The sequence below is a fragment of the Ananas comosus genome, linkage group 6 (genome assembly GCF_001540865.1).
Source record: "Ananas comosus cultivar F153 linkage group 6, ASM154086v1, whole genome shotgun sequence".
Taxonomy (NCBI): Eukaryota; Viridiplantae; Streptophyta; class Magnoliopsida; order Poales; family Bromeliaceae; genus Ananas; species Ananas comosus.
Window position 1 is genome coordinate 10089205 of NC_033626.1, and position 20166 is coordinate 10109370.

At 37.8% G+C, this 20166-nt stretch overlaps 1 protein-coding gene across 4 annotated transcripts; it reads right to left on the reverse strand.

Annotated features, from left to right (window-relative positions):
• Window positions 361–19950, reverse strand: LOC109711284 (putative transcription elongation factor SPT5 homolog 1). 4 transcript variants are annotated; one of them, XM_020234243.1, is made up of 23 exons: window positions 19383–19947; window positions 18221–18456; window positions 17661–17804; window positions 17408–17569; window positions 17244–17327; window positions 16755–16825; window positions 16295–16652; window positions 16047–16202; window positions 15871–15968; window positions 15730–15778; window positions 15496–15648; window positions 15238–15381; window positions 15027–15126; window positions 14699–14872; window positions 14579–14627; window positions 14410–14501; window positions 14044–14113; window positions 2470–2524; window positions 2173–2284; window positions 1924–2067; window positions 1651–1751; window positions 1428–1506; window positions 765–900 (listed from the first exon to the last, which is right to left on the reverse strand). In XM_020234243.1, the coding sequence occupies exons 1-22, from the start codon at window positions 19714–19716 to the stop codon at window positions 1432–1434; spliced, it is 2961 nt and encodes a 986-aa protein (XP_020089832.1). In that variant the 5' UTR covers window positions 19717–19947; the 3' UTR covers window positions 765–900; window positions 1428–1431. The 4 variants fall into 4 exon arrangements, with proteins under 4 accessions (XP_020089831.1, XP_020089832.1, XP_020089833.1 ...); XM_020234242.1 differs by lacking the exon at window positions 1428–1506 and having other exon boundaries at window positions 361–900; window positions 19383–19716; XM_020234244.1 differs by lacking the exons at window positions 765–900; window positions 1428–1506; window positions 1651–1751; ... (1 more) ...; window positions 2173–2284; window positions 2470–2524 and adding an exon at window positions 2531–2658 and having other exon boundaries at window positions 19383–19950.

Consider the following 20166-nt stretch of genomic DNA (forward strand, 5'->3'; position numbering starts at 1 on the left):
TAAAAGCATACTGCCACCGCTGATTTTGGAAATTGATATTGCCGAAGCAAAATTTGATAACACCAAAGAAAATTCATTGTATGGAACCATCTTTTAGGCTATTTGGTTATGGCAACAGTGAAAATTGCTCTGACAACATCGGTGCCCGTTTTAGCAGCGGAAAGAGCGTCTCAGCGATTGACCGACAAAACCCAAACACAAGAAAATCTCATGTTGGCCCAGATTCACTGAAGCCTAAATCATAGATATATTTATGTTAAGACTACACAGACATAGACTAATTAATTACAACAGTACCACAAACCAGGCCTGGAGCATTCAGAATCAGTTTGAATGAACACTCGTGGCTTCTAAACCAGATGCTAAAACAGTTACTTTGAACTTTACTACATCATTGGAGGAAAAGGTAAAAGGAAAAAAAGAAAAAAAAAAAAGATTTGCTCATTTCAGAATTAGAACTTCTCATCAGGCAAATGTTGGATGCTGATGAGAAGGCTCGAAAACAGCTGAAGATACCAAAACTAAGCACATCATCCCAACTGAAAATGGAATCCAGCAACTCCGAAATATAGAGGAAGACAACAACATTCACATCTAACAATTCATCTAGCCGAACATCGAATTTGTTTACAAGGAGGTTGGGACTAATATAAAAATTTACGCCGCTAGTTTAGCAAGAATGCCCATGTCTAATATTTTCACATCATATGTGTCGTCCAATTTCACTATGCCATCGGTGCCATCGATTCCAATGAGCTTCCCGGTGACCCCTCGGAGCGAGCTGCTCAGGATCTTGATCCTGTCGGATTTCTTGGGCTGCACCATCTCGATTTCCGTGGGAAGAGCAATGACAGTCTCCCCGTTTCCTGCCGCTCCAAGGGCAACCTTGCAAGATCCGTCCTGCGAAGCATAATGTTTCTCTATGTGAACAAAGCAGAATACTAGAGAAAGAAAACAAAATACCAGAGGAAGAAACAGAAGTGGCTGTTTAGCATGGCCGCTAAAGCAACTATTACTCCAATCAGCAGTATGTAAAAATGTACAGAGACCACCTTAACAATACAGTATAACAAAATATACGCTTTTCTTAAATTGGCATCCCCTCAATTTTTTGCATTACAAAATATACCCTTTTCTTAAGAGTGGCATCCCCTCAAACTTTTGTTTGAGGTGATTAGAGTCATTTTAAATTGAGCTAGGGATTCCAGTAAAACTAAAGGCTCCAACTGCCTGCCGTTAACTTATTGATGAATACCAAAACAAAAGGCAGACAGAAACACTAATATTATTTAACAAACTCCCCAATTCAATTGATAAAAGTAACGCAATTCAAAAACAGCAAAAAAAAAAAAGCTGCTGCTATCCACAAAAATATAAATCTGAGGGATCTATAACAAAGTGGCCTATAGTTCGCAGGGTCTCCATACATTTCTACCAAGAAGTGTCGGGTATCGAAATGAGCTTCTTAGCCATAAAAGCAGAATCTCGAATTTGAAACTTCTGCTTCTGCGGAAAAGACAAGTAGTGGTAGTGATTTCATATTAAAAACTCTACTAAAACACACAAAGTTCGAACAGCTCTACTCAGTCAAAGAAGATTAAGACTTGAAATCGCAAATGGATTCATCTACACAATCAAGTGTGTGCATACCGTCAGCACTTCTCTAACTACTCCAATATGAGGATCCTCTCCAGGCCTAACAGTATTCACCAAAATGTCGGGCATGTACCATATGCCATCACCTTCGCCACCTGCACGCATCATACACATAAAAATGAGACCACTCATCAGTCTGCATATCACATTGGATCATTAAGATAATTCATTTGGGCTAAACCAGTAAAAGAGTACACTCATTTGAAGAATTATAAACGATTAGGAGTAATAAACTGTTCAAGCAGACAAAAAAAAGGACAAACAGACCTATTAAAGGAGACATCATATCCATTCCAACATTCCCAGGTGTCATCGGCTGTCCGCCAGGAGTTCCAGGGAGATAAGATGCAGAAGTAGGGGTCATCGGTTGTCCAACAGGTGTTGATGGCAAGTAAGGGCTTGGAGCATTTCCTGGACAAACAAAAAGAAAACAATGTTTTTTTTATATAGTCCAGTTATTTCTCAAAGCATATACAGGAAACCAAAATTCTCAGATTAAGCATCAAGTTCTGTTACCATAGCTGTTATCCCTGGGAGTTGGAGAGTCATTATAATTGCCACCTGGAGTGTTAGCCCAACCTGAACCAGGAGTAGGTGCTTCATATGGCCGGGCCGGAGGTGTTCCTGGCTGAAATTAATTAGCAGAGGATATAACAGTGATTAAGCTTTTCAAATCCAAGAAGAATAATAATGCATGTAAAACAAAATAGTTTTTTCCATGCAATACTTTTAGCTACAGAACAAAACAGCGAAAAAAAACAGAGAGATACAAGAAAAGGGGAGAAACACTGCCGTAGGACAAGGATATCAAACCTGATAAGGCGGACTGCTTCCCCAAGTGGCAGGATTTCCGTCTTCCCAGCTATCCCTGGTATAAATTATTGAGATCATGTCAGTCAGCGAACTTACAGGCTGATAGTGGCAATGTGGAAAATTTTCACGAACGATCTGATTATTGCGAAATTCCTGCTTCCACGTGAAAAATGTAGATTTGGCTCAGCGCTACACAATAACAACATTAACAGTGATGTTCAAATCAATTTCCTCAATATGGAGGAACCTGCCCCTAATTAACACGACAAACAGGGATAAGAATATCGGGAGAACCAGAGAAGTAGTCTTTTGCTGAACTCCAATACTTCTTAGTATTTCGGGGCATGTGACCTTGGGACAGTAGTTTAAAAGTTGAAAAAGGTAATGAAAATAGCAAAGTGCAAAATAGCACAGCCTATCAGCCATCATTGCCTTCATTTTTATTTTAGGGGGAAAAGATCTCAGAAACAATTGAACTTTACCCTATTGTAATTAACCACATTAACTTAGAAAGCGTTGAAGTTCATCACCTGAGCAATAATTCCACTACAATCTACCGCAATTCCATTAATTAGAAGCATCTGAGTCAAAATTTCAGTGAAAAGATCAATGTACCAATCCACATTTCAGCTCGATACTTAATTTTCCTGACAAATGTCTCATTAATTTGGTAGACATAGGGTTTTCGTGGTGGATTGCAGCAAAAATCATTGTTTCATAGTAAATTGCAATGTTTCAAATTTCAAGTGGTGAATTGCGAATTGGACAGAGTGTAAGACTTGCATGCAAAGATTAATAGGAGAAACTATAAAGGTTGTGTGACTCCATTACGCATATGTTAATTCTTCAAGTAATAGAGATGCCTCATTTCATTCAATTACCAATACGCAAAGCACTATGTTACTCTTAATCAAACTACTGGTAAATTCATTACTTCTTAAAACCACACTAAGATTTCAGAGAGGCTTCATAGGCCTAATGCTCCATTGTAAGAAAACATCATAAAAAAGAGTAAATCAAAGATACTTCTAAGTTCTGATCTTATAAGATATGCTCATATGCCAAATAAGAGTTTTGCTAGATTGCTTCTACTTCATTTTTTTATGACGGGACATCTAAGTTGACGATCAGCATGGGTAGATTTGATCTTGAGTATTTGAAGTCCATGGGATTCAAGTTTTATGATTTTTTGCCATGATCATAAGATAAATGATCAGGTGGTCTCAAAATGAATAGCTGAAAGTGAAAATATCATAAAAAAGATGATACAATTCTGAAATTTCATACTAGAGATGCCAATCTTGCTGTGCGGTGTGAAAAGAATTTTCTACCAAAACTCCACTCAATTTGAGAAGTTCAACACCATCAAATAAATTTCAGATCTGAGGTGTTGAACATTTTGTAAATAGTGAGAAGAATTTTCTATCAAAATTTCTCTCAATTTGGATATCTCTACACTATTAAACGATCAAAGGGCTCATTATTGCCACTAAAATAGTTGATTTTGGGACCCTTTGATCACTAGGTAAATAATGTCAAAGAATTATGAAATTTGGTTGTTGATACTTCAAAGAGTGTAGATCAGGTACAACAGTGTCAATCGCCAAGTAATGCCCCATCATCAATAGTGAAGTGGAAGCACAAAGACCCCAAATTCCTGAAAATGAAGTGGAGGAACAAAGGCCCCTGCACTTCCAAGAGAAATCTAGCCCAACTGGTTAAATTATCTTAATCTTCAAAGGAAAGGGTTATGCATTTGGATAGGCTGGGTCCTGTTAAAACTGTATCGCAACAAATCCCTCCCTCTTGTAACACACCTTCTCTAAGGTGCACCCCTGCACTTTTTTCTAGCAGTTCATGTATTTCGTCTTGTGACAAACATAACAGTTTAAAGTGAATGAATGGTGCCTTTGAATAAAAGCACACCACCAAACACCACCATAATTAGTATCCTTTTCCTGACAAGGTGTCAAAGATACGGTTCTCATACGGCTTTGAAAAATCAACTTGCATAACTTCTGTCATTGTATACTCCTCTGACTTCAGTGGTGGCAATGGTACGTCAGTTAGGAATAGATTCAAAGATGCCCGACGGTTTATTAAAGCATCTCGGGCTTCTTTGTAATCATCAGTTGTCGGATCCCCATCGTTTTCATTGCCCAGGATTTTCTTGTTTTGTATATGTTTCAATTTCCACAACCAATGTGCCTCTTTGATTAAACATCTATTTTGTGAACTCATGTCATTATAATCTGATTCAGCATCCATATTAAGTTTCGCACCCATATGCTTGGATTAGAGATTAATGTTGATAGCGTCTAACTTCCTCATCATCGGTCTCATGACTCGACCCCTGATCTTGTTGCTGCATATATGCTTGTATTGTGTTAGCTTCCATGCCCAATTGAATTTGCAGTTGATTATGGCTTTCTTAGATGTGGTCAGAGGTCTGTTTGCATCTTTCGTGAGCATCAGTAAAGTCTTGAAAGCATTGGAGAATATGGAAACTTACGGAACTTTTCTACACCTTTCTAAGATTTCATAGGAACTTTCCAATGGGTTCTGGAAAAGTTAATGGGATATAGGCGAGCCTTAAGAGTTAGAAACTGACTAGCGCATTCTCGTTTTCCCTTTTTTCAACCCCAAAACAATAAAAGAGTTTAAAAAAAAAACAAAAAAGAACAGGAGATATTGGAGAATAGTATAAACAAAAATTTTAAAACTAAAAGAAAATAACTAAATTCCTTACGAACAAAAACCTTGAAAATATGTTATGCACTTAACCTTTTCGTCCTTCCCAAATGGTGGTGTGGATGACTCTTCACTGATAAAAATTGGTCTTACCTTTTTAGTTTTTAGTTTTTTACTCTTCTTCGTGAACAACATCATAAATAATTGCCACTCCCTAACGCACGTGTTATTCTTCAAGGGATCAAGATGCCTCAGTCAATTAAATTACCACTTCTCCCAATCCTACATTACTCTTAATCAAACTACTTTAAATTTTATTACTTCACTGATGCGGACCGGGTCCCCTTTCGAGTGTACCAACGCCATCAACGCTGCAAAGCAACTTGAGCATGTGGCTCGATCAATTCGGATTGGGTTCGGATCGGGTGTTTCTAGAAGTATCTAAGGTCATGTGATTTTGTTTAAAAATCTGTTTCTTTGGATGCATTGAGATTTAGTTATTTTTTTAAGATAGGTTGAGATTTTGTGAGATTTTTATTCTATTAGGATAGGTTGAGATTTTGTTACCAGATTTTTATCATGTTAGAATAGTTGTTTAAGTTGATATATTATTTTGAGCTTATTCATTTGTTAGGAAAGCTCTTTAAATAAGCCTATGTATGGAACAATGAAAACAATGAAGATGAATATTGTTATAGTCATTGAGATGTGTTCTCTAAATTCCTTCGCATTTATGCGTCGACCGGAGTGAATCCGTGGAGAGCGAGTCCCTTTATCTTTTTTTTTTTCTCCGCTGACTGCATTCGTCGTCGCCATCGTCATCCACCATCGACGTCATCTCCACCAGTCTTGCCACGCCACTACCAATTGTTGCGCTCGAGCCACCTCCCGATCATTTCGACGTCACTATCAAACCGATGCCATATAGCTTGTCCACCGGACTCCTATCTCTCAAATAACCACCCATTGCTTTGTGTCCATAGAAGGTGCCCAAGGAGAGGCTTGGATCCGATTGATTAAGAACGGGCAGTTCTATTTTGTTTGGAGTTACTAATATCGCCTGCGGAGCATTGAAAGGTTAGATTGACCATCCCTAATTTTAGTTTTGCGTCATCTATCGGCCCCTTCTTTGTTTTTTTTTTTTCTAGAAGTATTTTTTTTTTCCTTTTTGGCGAGTCCAGATTGTGGGTCCCACTGTGTTGCATTTGAGTTGCATTAAAGAACCCTTTAATAATAGGATTTGATTGCATGCAATATTTCATATTTACATTCATCCTACATCAAATTTGGTATCAGAACCCTAGGTTAATGAATGAACCTTAGAAGTGGCAAGATTTATCAACCTTTACCGATGTCCTCAGACCCCACAAAAATGGAACAAATTTTACAGCAATTAGCCGCTTTGAACGCTAAACTAGACGACATAGGGAACCGTGTTACCAACCTAGAAACGAATCCTGATAAGGTCACAACACAAAACAATGACACTACAGGAGTAGAACAAGAGGGATCTGCTGCACACACTGCACAACCACGTGATATTAACGTTCGAAATGTCTTTCAACAAATGCCCCCAAGATTCAATCCTCTTTTACAAGGAAATGAAAATTTTAACTTTCAAGATGACATCACATAAAAGGTTAAAATTGATGCACCAAGTGTTGACGAAAAACTTGATTTGAAATTATTCACAAACTGGCTCGTCGACATGGACCAGTACTTCAACTGGTATGAAATGTCTGATAGTCAACAGGTTCGTTATGCTAAAATGAAACTCACCGGCGCCGCCAAGCAATATCGGATTGGCGTTGAAAGACACTTAGAGCAGATTGGCCAGGAGCCCATCACTTTGTAGGCAGAGATGAAGGCTAAACTGAGAGAGAAGTACTTGCCATCTACGTACAAACAACAATTGTACGATCAATTGAACACTGTATAGCAAGGTTCTATGTCAGTTGCTGATTACATGGCCAAGTTTGACGAGACAAACGTTCGTTGCGATATTCAAGAAGAAGAGGAATGAATTGTCTCCTGATTCCGCCACAGGTTGTGCAAGTTACAGCGCGAAATTGCGCCGCACAGGGCCGCAACCGTTGAGCAAGCTTTTAAACTCGCTTAGAATATGAGAAATATTTAAAAACACCAGCTCGACAATTTGTTGGAAAATTCAATACGCCTAACGCAAATCCAAATTTTACTAAAGCGAATAATTTTCAAAATCATCAAAATTCTAATTCTATGGGCAAGGGTTTAGCTATAAACGACACTAAACAAGAAAACATACAGGGTAGGTGTTATAACTATCGCCATATAGGTCATACATGATGTAGGACAGAATATAGGGTCCTACATTTTTAGAGGGCTCCAAAATATAATTTATGATTTTGAAAGCTTTTTGAAAATTTGAAAGCTTGTGAAATATTTTTTTTAGAAATTTTCGAAATTAAAAAAATAAAAATTAAAGAAAATAGAAAAATTCAAAAAATAGAAAAAATTAGAAAAAATAATCAGAACTCACTCCTGAACCGAACTCACTCTAGGGCGAAGCATTCGCGAAGGAAAAAAGACTTCATTGCCAAATCATTTATCTTCATTATAAATTCATCCCCATACAAAGAAGTCTTATACGTTATTTATATTATGTTTAACCTTATCTATACATAACCAACTTAGAATTTAATCTTATCCTAAATAACTAAATAAAGCAACTTTACCTAGAGATTAACAAAAAAATGAAAATTAAAAATAAATACGATTGAAACAAATAAGAGGATAGCTAAAAATCCTCATTTAACTAACGAAAAAATATTCTCAACTAATCTAATCTAATTTTAAAAACGATAAACAAAATCGGTTTAATCCGATCAAAATAGGTTCAAGCTTGTTCTGCATCATTACGCTTATGAATGCCCCAAGTGGAACATGTTTGTTCAGCCAGATGGCGATGAGTTGGAGAACTTAGAGGACGTCGCACACACAATCGATGAAATTCCTAGTGATGAAGATATGTTGAGATCGAACGAGGAGTTTGAAGAAAACGTCACCTTACAAGTCATGCATTGTATTTTGACCCAACCTAGGAAAGAGAATGATTGGAGGTGCACTTCCATATTTCACACCTATACGAAATGTAGAGACAAGAGTTGCAAGGTCATCATTGATGGTGGTAGTTGCATTAATATAATATCAGAAGCTGTCGTAGGTCGTTTAAACCTGAAAACAGAGCCTCACCCTAACCCTTATAGTGTTGCGTGAGTAGACAAGACCATTATGCCGGTAAAACGACATTGTTTGGTTCCACTTCATTTTGCTACCTACTCCGACCAGATTTGGTGCAATGTCCTCCCTATAGATGTCGCTCATGTTCTTTTAGGAAGATCATGGCTATATGATATGTCTGTCGTTCACCACGGATTATCCAATACCCATGTTTTTGCTCACAATGGCAAGAAAATTGTTTTGAGCCCAACAAACCCTTCTTCACAAAAATTTTCATCAAAAAACTCGAATCCTACCAAAGATTTTAAAAATCCACCATTAGAGATTGAGAAAACAAAACCCCTTCATATTTTAAACAAAAAAAAGTTTTGTAGAGAAATTGATTCAAAAATTGTGTACGCTTTAATTGTAAAGGAGACTGCTCAATTGACTAATTCTTTTGAAACCCCTTTAGTAATTAAGGAACTCCTTGCCGAATTTAGTGAAGTCGCACCAAAAGAATTACCTGATAAACTTACCCCACTTAAAGACAAACAACATGATGTAGATATGGTCCCAGGGTCATGCTTACCTTACCGCATTATAGAATGAACCCTAAGGAACACGCTGAACTAAAGCGCAAAGTAGGAGAGTTGATTAAGAAGGGCTTTGTACGAAGAGCATGAGTCCCTACGCAATACCGGCACTTCTTACACCAAAGAAGGACGGAAGTTTGTGCATGTGTGTGGACAGTCGTGATATTAATAAAATCACAGTTAAGTATCGATTTCCGATTCCCCGCTTGGATGATATGTTGGATATGATGGTAGGGGCAACTATTTTCAGAAAGCTTGATCTTCGTAGCGGTCACCACCAAATTCGACTTCGGCCTAGGGATAAGTGGAAAACTGCCTTTAAAACTAGAGAAGGGTTGTACGAGTGGCTATTTATGCCATTCGGTTTGACAAATGCCCCGAGTACTTTCATGAGGGTAATGAACCAAGTTTTTCGACCATTTATTGGCAAGTTTGTGGTAGTATATTTTGATGATATTTTAATCTACAGTCGTGCCGAAAACGAACACTTAATTCACATGCGACAGGTTTTTGAAATCTTGAGTAAGGAAAAAAAATTATGCATATGAAAAAATGTTCTTTTATGCAACCCTGTGTTATTTTCTTGGGTTTCATTGTATCCAAAGATGGGGCATTGGCTGACCTAAAAAAGGTCAAGGCTATTAGAGAATGGCCAGAACCGAAAAATATACATGATGCTAGGAGCTTTCATGGCCTAGCAACTTTTTATCGACGATTCATTACAGGTTTAGTACTATAATGGCCCCGATTACAAATTGTTTAAAGAATGGTGAATTCAAATGGACAAAATCGACCACAAAAGCTTTTCAAGAAATTAAGGAAATGATGACAAAGGCCCTCTGTTTTGAAATTACCAAATTTTGAAAAGATTTTTGAAGTTTCTTGTAATGCCTCTGGGGTGGGAATTTGTGGAATATTAACCCAAGAAGGTCATCCCATAGCTTATTTTAGCGAAAAATTAAATAAGGCTAAACAAAAATATTCCACTTACGACAAAAAAATTATACGTTGTGGTTCAAACCCTGAGATATTGGCGACATTATTTGTTACCAAAAGAATGTGTTTTATTTTCTAATCACCAACCTCCCAGTTACTTTTAACTCACAAAAACATTTAAATTTTCGACACGCAAAGTGTATTGAGTTTATTCAAGAATATACTTTCACTTTGAAACATCGAGCCGGGGTAGATAATAAAGTTGCTGATGCATTAAGTCGAATCGTAACAACCTTGCATAAAGTTGGAGGGAGTGTAATCAGGTTCGACAGTATTAAGAGAGAATATTCCTCATGTCCGGATTTTAGCAAAATCTACACCTTAGCTTTAGAGAACAAATCCGCCGACCCAGATTTTGTCATTCGAGATGGCTATCTATTTCGCGGTAGTCATTTATGTATTCCGCAAGGCTCGTTGCATGATTTCATTGTTTGGGAATTACATACAGGAGGTTTAGTCAGACATTTTGGTCGAGACAAAACCATCTCTATGGTTAAGGACAAGGTTTAAAGTGTTGGGGCACGGGGGCGTGCCGTTGTCTGCCTGGCACGGTACGGCACCGGCACGCTTCCATGCCGACACATGGTACGCTTGCATGCCGATGGATACGCACGACCTCCTACCAGCACGCTTTGGCACGGACTTATTTCAATTTTTTTTTGTTCCAATAAGCTCTTATAATGTTATTTTGAAAGAATTAATCAAATAATTATGAATATATGCTATGTATAGCTTACTATACTCATCAATTAACATATTTGTAAGCTTTTTTGTATGTAAAGTACAATTATACCTGATGCAGAATAAAAATTTTTACAGGTTAGAATTTTTAAAATACAAAGACATCTTTTTTTTCTTTTTTTCTTTTGACCATATTATAGTTTTTCTTTTATACAATACAAAAAAAATAATTTTACATTTTTTTGAAAAAATTATTTTAAAAAGTATTTGAAAAAATTTATTTTTTTAATTATTTTTTTCAAAAAATTAGTAGGTCTATCAAAAAAATTAAGCAATAAATTATATGACAAATAAATTAAATAAATTTAAGTATCAATTGATTTAATTTAGCTTTTAATCTTATCAGTATTTTCAATCTTCTAGCGCAAAAATAAAATTTATGTTTGATGTGGCTTAAAATTTGTTTATTGAGTTCGATTTTGTTCCCTTAATTCGCCAAAAATTTCGTGGTGCGACAAATTTTGATAAAATAATCTGTGACTAAAAAATAAATATCTGTGGTGGAAGCGGAGGGCTCGGACAAATCTTTTGTCCGTATATTGATAAATAAAAAAAATTAAATTATAAATTTTTTGACTTATCTAATAAGTAAATTTTCGATTTGCAATATCTTTGGGGAGGTGTGGAGTACCCAGAATGCTTTGGATATCCCAAAGAACAAAACAAAGAAAAAAAAATAAGAAAAAAAAATTTAAAAAAAAGCACAGTGCTAGCACAGCACTGTAACGTGGCACGCTGCACCGTGCCGCTCTGTCTCGTGCGGCACGGCGCTGCGTGCCGCGGCACGAAGGAGGGTCCGAGACCCCCCCTTACCGTGCCACCTTCATGCGGCACGGAGCAGCAATTTAAACCTTGGTTAAGGATCGATTCTTTTAGCCGAACCTCAAGCGAGATGTTGCTCACATCGTGGCACGATGTGGGACGTGTCAAAAGGCTAGAGGCGGCCGAAAGAATGAAGGATTATACACACCTTTACCCGTACCACATTCTCCTTAGCAAGACCTAAGCATGGATTTTGTTTTGGGTCTACCAAAAACTATTAGAAAACATGATTCGATCCTTATCGTAGTTGACCGCTTTTCTAAAATGGCACACTTCATTCCTTGTCGCAAAACATCTTATGCTACTCATGTAGCGAAACTTTTTGTCGTTGAAATTGCACGACTTCATGGGTTACCAAAATCAATCGTGACTGATAAGGATGCTCGCTTCGTTAGTTATTTTTGGAAAACATTATGGAAAATTATAAGTACAAAATTGCTTTTCTCGTCTTCACATCACCCGCAAACTAACAGTCAAACGGAGGTAGTCAATAGGAGTTTGGGAAACCTACTTCAATGTCAAGTTGGTGAGAATGTTAAGAATTGGGATCTCATCTTACCACAAGCTGAATTCGCATATAATAGCTCAATTAATCGAACAACCGGAATGAGCCCATCTAAGATAGTGACAGGATATAATCCAAACAAAGACCTAGTGAACATGCATCTTCATTTGCACAACATATGCGGGACTTACATTACGAGATTCGACGAAAAATAGTTTTAAGTAATGATAACTATAAGAAAGTCGCCGATAGACACAGGCGCGTTGTTGAATTTAATGAAGGAGACTCGAAAGGAGACTCGATGATGGTGCGGATTAGACCCGAAAGGCTTCCGCATGGTACTATTAGAAAACTATATGCAAGAAATATGGGTCCGTTTACAATTCTTAAGAAAATTGGTTCTAATGCTTATTTATTGGATTTACCGTCTAATATGAGAATTAATCCTACTTTTAATGTTGAAGACCTCATCTTATACCATCTAGATACACTAAATTCATGTCCCAAGTCCCCACCTCAACTTGTTCCGAGTATCCCATTACAGGAAAAGCGAGATGACATTGAGGCAATCCTTGATGATCAGATTGTATCGACGAGGGATGACGGAGAGCCCAACTTTTTGGTCAAGTAGTAATATCGACCGGAAGAAAACGCAACGTGGATTTCGCATGATGAGCTTCAACGACTAGATCAAAATCTATATGAGAAGTACATCTCGAACAATTCGACGGAGTCGAATTTCTCGAAGGCGGGGAGAGTTGATGCGGACCAGGTCCCCTTTCGAGTGTAGGAATGCCGTCGATGCTGAAAACGCAACTTGAGCATGTGGCTCAATCAATTCGGATTGGATTCGGATTGAGTCACACTCGTTTGTTTCCAGAAGTATCTAAGGTCATGTGATTTTGTTTAAAAACTTGTTTCTTTGGATAAGTTGAGATTTAGTTTAAAAGGATTGGTTGAGATTTTATGAGATTTTTTTTCTATTAGAATAGGTTGAGATTTTGTTATCAGATTTTTATCATGTTAGAATGGTTGTTTAAGTTGATATTTTATTTTAAGCTTATCCATTTGGTAGTAAAGCTCTTTAAATAAGCCTATGTATGGAACGATGAAAACAATGAAGATGAATATTGTTATAGTCATTGAGATGTGTTCTCTAAATTCCTTCACATTTATGCGTCGACCGGAGTGAGTCCGTGGGGAGCGACTCCCTTTATCTTTTTTTTTCTTCTGCCACATGCATTCGTCACCGCCATCGTCATCCACCATCGACATCATCTCCACCACAGTCTTGCCACGCCACTACCGATTGTTGCGCTCGAGCCACCTCCCGATCATTTCGATGTCACTATCAAACCGATACCATCTAGCTTGTCCATCGAACACAATTGTTTTTCCCTTTTAACCTTTCAATTACCTTGTCTTATTTTCATGTTTACTTTTTTTCTTTTCTTCCCGACTCCTATCTCTCGAATAACGACCCTTTGCTTTGTGTCCATAGATGGTGCCCAAGGAGAGGCTTGGATCCGGTTGATTAAGAACGGACAGTCCAATTTCATTTTGAGTTTACTAATATCGCCTGCGGAGCATTGAAAGGTTAGATCGACCATCCCTAATTTTAGCTTTGCGTCATCTATCGGCCCCTTCTTTGTTTTTTTTTTTTCTAGAACTACTTTTTTTGTCCTTTTTGGCGAGTCTGAATTGTGGGTCCCACTATGTTGCATTTGAGTTGCATTAAAGAACCCTTTAATAATAGGATTTGATTGCATGCAATATTTCATGTTTGCATTCATCCTATATCATTCACAAAATCATACTACAACGAAAGAGAGAACTCTTGTTTATGGGCTCAAATCCATAAAATACCCTAATGACAAGAAGATACTACTAGCCTAAAGTTATTTCGAATAAAAGTTCTTTTCCTAATCTCATAAAAGAAATAATCCTAAATCCACTGAGGAAAAGGCCATGCATCTGGTTCAGGTACGCAACTGGGTCTAGTTTGAAGGCGATTGTAAAACAAACCTTGGAGGACTCATCGGCGCCCATGCTCGGTTGCGCAATGGTGTTCTCATACCATCATGTATGGGAGTTGCTGCAAAACAAAAAATTAAAACACGAAGTCAAAATTTATGTATCGAGAACATATTTATAAATGATACACCAAGTAAACATATTTATAAAGAAGTTGCAGTGGACCATTTATCCCCTGATCTAGACAAGCAAACTAGACACACTACGTGAAATGACATATAGATAGAATCAAGAAAATATCAGCAACATACCCAAGATGTTAAGTATTATAAGTACATTTTTGGCAGACATCTGACTAAAATTTTCACCGAGCAATGAAGAAAGAGAACCGAAATTAATCACTGGACGAAACCACACCTGAAGGATCTCTCATTGGCGTCTGAATTGGATGAAGTGGCGTCCGGGATGGATGCATTGGAGTTTCACTACCCGAAGCAAATCTTGATTCACTGATGTGTATAAAATGTCAGCATAAGAAACAAAATTTTGAGCCTCAATAAAAATAGATGCATCACAGGATCATTACCGGAATGGTGTTGCAGCACCAGGAGTATCAGAAATCTCGTCTCTTTTAACTGCAAATTCACTTCTTATATTAAACTATGGAAAATATTAGAATAAAATAAGCTGTAAACACAAAGCTTACCTGTGACAATCTTCATCTGTGAATCCAGCTCTACGCGCACAAATCCACTGGTGATCTCCTTAACACGGCCGCGATACCCCTTAAAGGGACCAGATTTAATTTTAATGCATCTACCTACCAAAGAATCATGCCCTCTTCCACCTCCGAACCTTCCACCTCCGAACCTTCCACCAACTGCACCAAGTAATTTTCTCATATGATTATGGTAATTCTAACCACATAAAACATCATAATTTAGGCTGGCAATGAAACTGAATAAGATCATATCAAGATTTTTTATAGAAATTTATGTTTAGAATCAAAAGTTCTTCCAAAACTAAAGTCATACAATTTGTAGGAGGTCCTCTTGGAGGAAGCCTTCTTGGGGACTGCAAAACATTCGATGAAGATCTCAAACCACCAAATCGAGAATCTAATGCATCTACACCCTGTAGTACAATAATCATAATGAATCACAGCGTCAACCATTATAAAGATTTATAAGAAACTAAAATGACTGGCAAAAAGTAAACAAAAGCACAAAAGCATTTCAGGCATACATTCATGCCGTGACCCCTATTTGATCCACCAACAACTACACAAGACTGTGCTTTAGCACATATAAAACCAGCATGCTCCAGGTGGTGTCGATCATAGATGAACAAGATCCCTTTATGTATGTGCTCAACAGGCCCTTGCTTCCCCTAAATGGAAGAAAAAATAAACAAACAGTTGTGTCAAGCCGAAAGCATCACATATTCATATACAGAAAAAGGCACCAGAAATTCACTAAGTAGAAAAATTATACTGTATCTCACCTTACATGGTCCTTCAATTACCCTCACAACATCCTTAACTGACACAATATTATTCGATCGATCTTTGGCATTGGTTCGTCTGTCAATCTTGCTCTTTATTTCCCTCAGTTTAATAAGCACGACCTCAGGTCTATCAGGTACACCTTTGAGAACCTAAAGACAAACAACTATTAATTTTTTTTTTTTACCAAATAGAAAAGGCCCATAATCAACTTCTGGAATTTTCTAACTTGCCTGAAATGCTTCACTTTCCACACGTATAATTACACCAAATGACATGTTGCTGCAGGGAATCCAACAAAAGCATAAGACAGAGTAAGACTGAAAACCAATGACAAAAAACAATGTCCGAGCAATCTCAAAAGTAAATCTTACTCTAGCATCACAAGATCATGCAACTCGTAATCCCCAATTCGTGTAACCCCAGTAGTAATTTCAGAACTTTCGACTACATGGTCCGCAAATACACGGATCTGAGATCAGAAGGAATTAATCTCCTGTTGAAGTAATTCTCATTTTCTTAAAAAGGAAAGGAAAAAAATTCTGCTTACATGCTCTTTTGTAGTGTCTGATAAGATAATCAAAACATGCCCCTCAACTTTTACAACCATACCAGTTGCACCTTCTTGAACACCAGAAACTACTTTTACATGGTCTCCAGGTTTAAAGTATTTGCACAGCTCCTTCTCATTGAAAGCCAATGTTTTCTGCAAAGACAACCACATTAAGAATTCCACTGGATTGAACAACTTGCAAAAATAACTGATTTAGCATGAACATATGTTTGTTAGGTAATTACAGGAAGGTCCGGCATTTTCGGTCTGATATGGACAGTGTCCTCCTCTACTTTCTCAACCCAGCCTTCCAGATTCTTGAGATCTCCTCGAACAACAATGACAGCATCACCTTTCATGAAATGGCCTTTCTTCCTGTTTGCAAACAAAGTGGACAAGCTAGCCACGTCTCCATTAACATCATCACCAGGTTTCCGAAATTTCTCAAGCTCATCAAAGGTTGGCTGAATATTTTGTGAGCTGATTGACTTAAATGATACTGTTTTGTAAAGGAATCCATCTTTGAACATTAAACCATCAACCATCTCGAAATACTCCCCTGAATCTCTGTCCCTCCTCCTCTCCACACGGATACGCATCTCCCTAATTGCATTTCAAAGAAAAAGAAGAAAATAAAAATTAAATTATGATTTTATTACGTAAAACTCTATTTCAGTATAAATCGGTATTGGAGCAAAATAGTACCTTGCTTCATCAATGTTAAAAAACCTTGGTGGAGGTACAAATGTCTTCTTCTTTCCAATATCCCTACCTTCCTGAAAAATACTAACCTCTTCAGTACGAAAAAGCATGAACACAGATACAACCTCAATCAACTAACATTCATAAAACAAGGTACATACAAAACTTGTATAAATATATGTTGTTAAAAAGCATATCAGGCTGTGAAGAGAAATTTTGTGAACATAATGTCTGGAATTAAAAGCAACTGTGTTCTGGACACCAGAATCACTGTTAAGGGCTCCATCAATATGATGAATACATATAATCCAGAAATGAGCAAGTTCTGACGGTTTAACATCAATGAAGTAAAATAATGCAAGCAATAATGATTAATGAAGGATATATATATATATAGAGTAGAAAGTCAGCTTTATATAGCAGAAAGAACAAAGCAAGTTTAATTCTTCTTATATTAAAAAGTAGTAAAAAGAAAAAAGAAAGAGAACCCACCAGTTTATTGGCAAGAGTTTGTAAATCAACTCTTGGAATTAGCTTAACAGTTACTCTCTGGCGCACATTGTCAACATCAACAACCTGCATAAAACAGCTTTGGTTAATATAGAAAGGAGGTAGGAAAAGCAGAAGCTAGACAGCCCAAAAAGAAATAGCCGTACTTTAGCAAGATCTCCTTTATATATGCCTATCTTCATTCTAACCCACGTATCCCTAGCAAGATCAACAGATTTGCTTTCAACTGACAGAACATCAGTCATCTCCTTTATAGGCACGAGCATAATTTTTGCTGAAGAATATATATTTCTTAGACCTTTGCAAGCCTGAATACACCAAATAACCAGTAATCAAAATCTCAAGGATAAAGAACAAAAAATTGCAAAAAATTGCATGACAAATTGAACATATCCAAACCTCTTTAACATGAGCTTCCTTTTCAGCTTCAACATAAATGTAGTTTTTTAGATGGTCCAACGCGATAGCTGACTTTATCTGGAGATCTGCCCTATCTATGAACTTTTGCATGAGACATATAGCTGTCTCGCGCTCATGACCAATCTGAAATCATTATTTTTTTAAAAAAAAAGTTCACACCTCATAAAGCAAAAGGACACAGAGATAATTAGCACTAAGCAGTATTCATGTTAAACTGGAAAGGGATGACACAATCTAGGCTGTTAATAATTATCTACGTGCAAATATATCTGTGAGAGTATCAATTTCCATAAATGCCCCTAAAAAAATGATGTCGTACATATGTCACTGTAACCATAATAAAAAAAAAACTTTAAATAACTTTCTTTAACACAAAACCAACTTCCCTTTATGAATTTGGATCACTTCCCAACCTAAGATAAGGGCATTTTTGCAAGAAACTGCATTTTCCAGGGTATATATATGAAAGTTTTTCGCAGGTAATCGGGAATACATATGTTAAAGCCTGAACATGAAAGGAGTACGCGGAAACATCATACCGCACATTTCACCATCCACAACTTTGGATCCTTCACAGATGGCAATAAAGCTTGTTGTTCGACTTCTGTCGCGTCATCGCCATATTCCACATGGCTTGACTTTGCATATCTTTCATATACTTGTCTCTCTATCTCATCGACATCTTCCTGATCCTCACCCATAAGGATGGACGGACGATGTAACCGTCTACCCTCCTCCTCATCAGGTAGATCAGCTCCGGCATCATTGATGAAATCTGCAAGTTTTCTTTTACCACTTAAATCCATAGTTCTAGAGATATGTGGGATGGAGAGAAAAGATGCTATATGTAGAAGGGATAGTGCGAATGTAACCCTAACACTACTTTTCCTATTATCTCCTTCAAATGATGCGCTCTCACGCGAGAGCCATGCGTGCAGATGTACACAGAGGGCAATTAGCAATAAAGAGATTAGAAATCGACAAGCTAATGTTTCCTAGACACTTGGCAGGGAGTAAGTACCCAAGAAGGGAGAATTATTAGACATCTGTAGACTACTAAAACTATATAAGTAGCGAAATTTATATTCAAACTGATAAATGCCTAAATTTCTTGGGGAATTAAGAATCGAATTTATATATCATTTAAATTAGTCTTTGGCCGGTTTAATTGCAGAAAATTGAGGAAAAGGAAGAAATTTTTGCATTAACCACGTAGAATAGGAGAAAAAAGTCCCCAGATTCAATAGAACTATTTTGATTGGAAACAGCAGAAAGAAATAAATAGAAAACTATGGCGTAACTATCAATGACTTGTCTCCCCAATCCAATGCAGTTCTTCGCTCGATTTTGCTTCTATAACCAGTCCCATTCAATGTGCAACCAACTATACAGGATTAGAACCAAAGCATGGCAGCATTTATCTAGACAAAGTTGGCGAATCGGCTATATCTGAGTTCTTGAACCTGGAAAAAACTAAAATTTTGAAATTTGAGTAATTAGATGCAAGATAATTATGCTCTCGGCAGAATCACCAAGATCGCTATAATTGGGAATTTTGCCCCTCTACTCAATTTCTCCTTCTAATCGTTCAATTTCTTTCTTCTTCTTTTCTGAAGTTGAACAAAAGGACAACAAGATGAATCAAGAACCGTTTTATCATCTTGTAAAGGAACTAAAAAAACAAAGATGATTGCGAATTACCATCCTCCCCCTCTTCATCATCCTCCTCCCCTTCGTCGCTGTCGACGGCCGCTTCGAGCTCGAAGAACTCCGACCCCGACCGCCGCTTCTTCCCGCGGCCGCCGCCGCCGCCGCCGCCGCCGCGGCCAAAATCCTCATCGTCGTCGTCCTCCTCGTCCTCCTCGTCCTCATCGTCCTCCAACGCAGTATCATCAATAAAATCGGATCGCCCCCGCTTCCGCCCTCCGGCGCCCTTCCCCCTCCTCACCACCTCCTCCTCCTCCTCCTCCTCCTCCTCCTCTTCCTCCTCGTACTCCTCGTCGTCGTCGTCGTCGTGGCGTCGGTTCCGAGCCATGGCTTCTCCGATCGGGGATCACCTCCTCCGAAGGCTAGGTTTTGGGGATCGACAAAGATGGAGGAACGTGGGGCGATGCTCTAATTCACGAACTACAACAATTGCGCAAAGGAACTAAATCGTGAACAGCGATAAATATCTTCGCATGCAAAATCGAGAAGGGTTTGGATTCGAGAGAGGCGGGGTGGAGAGAGAGAGAGAGAGAGAGAGGAAGGGGAGCCTAAATAAGGGGGAGTGGAGAGATGGGAGATGAAGCTCTAATGATGATCGGATCATTAATCATGTCGTAACGGGCCATTAGAATGAACGGTCGAGATTAAAGACAGATTAAATGGGTCGGGTTTGATCGATCCCGAAATATGTAGGGTTTGATCAAGCCCGGCCCAAAAGAGGATTTTTCAGATTAAAAATAACTTTCACTTGAACTATAATTATTCTATTTTTTTATTT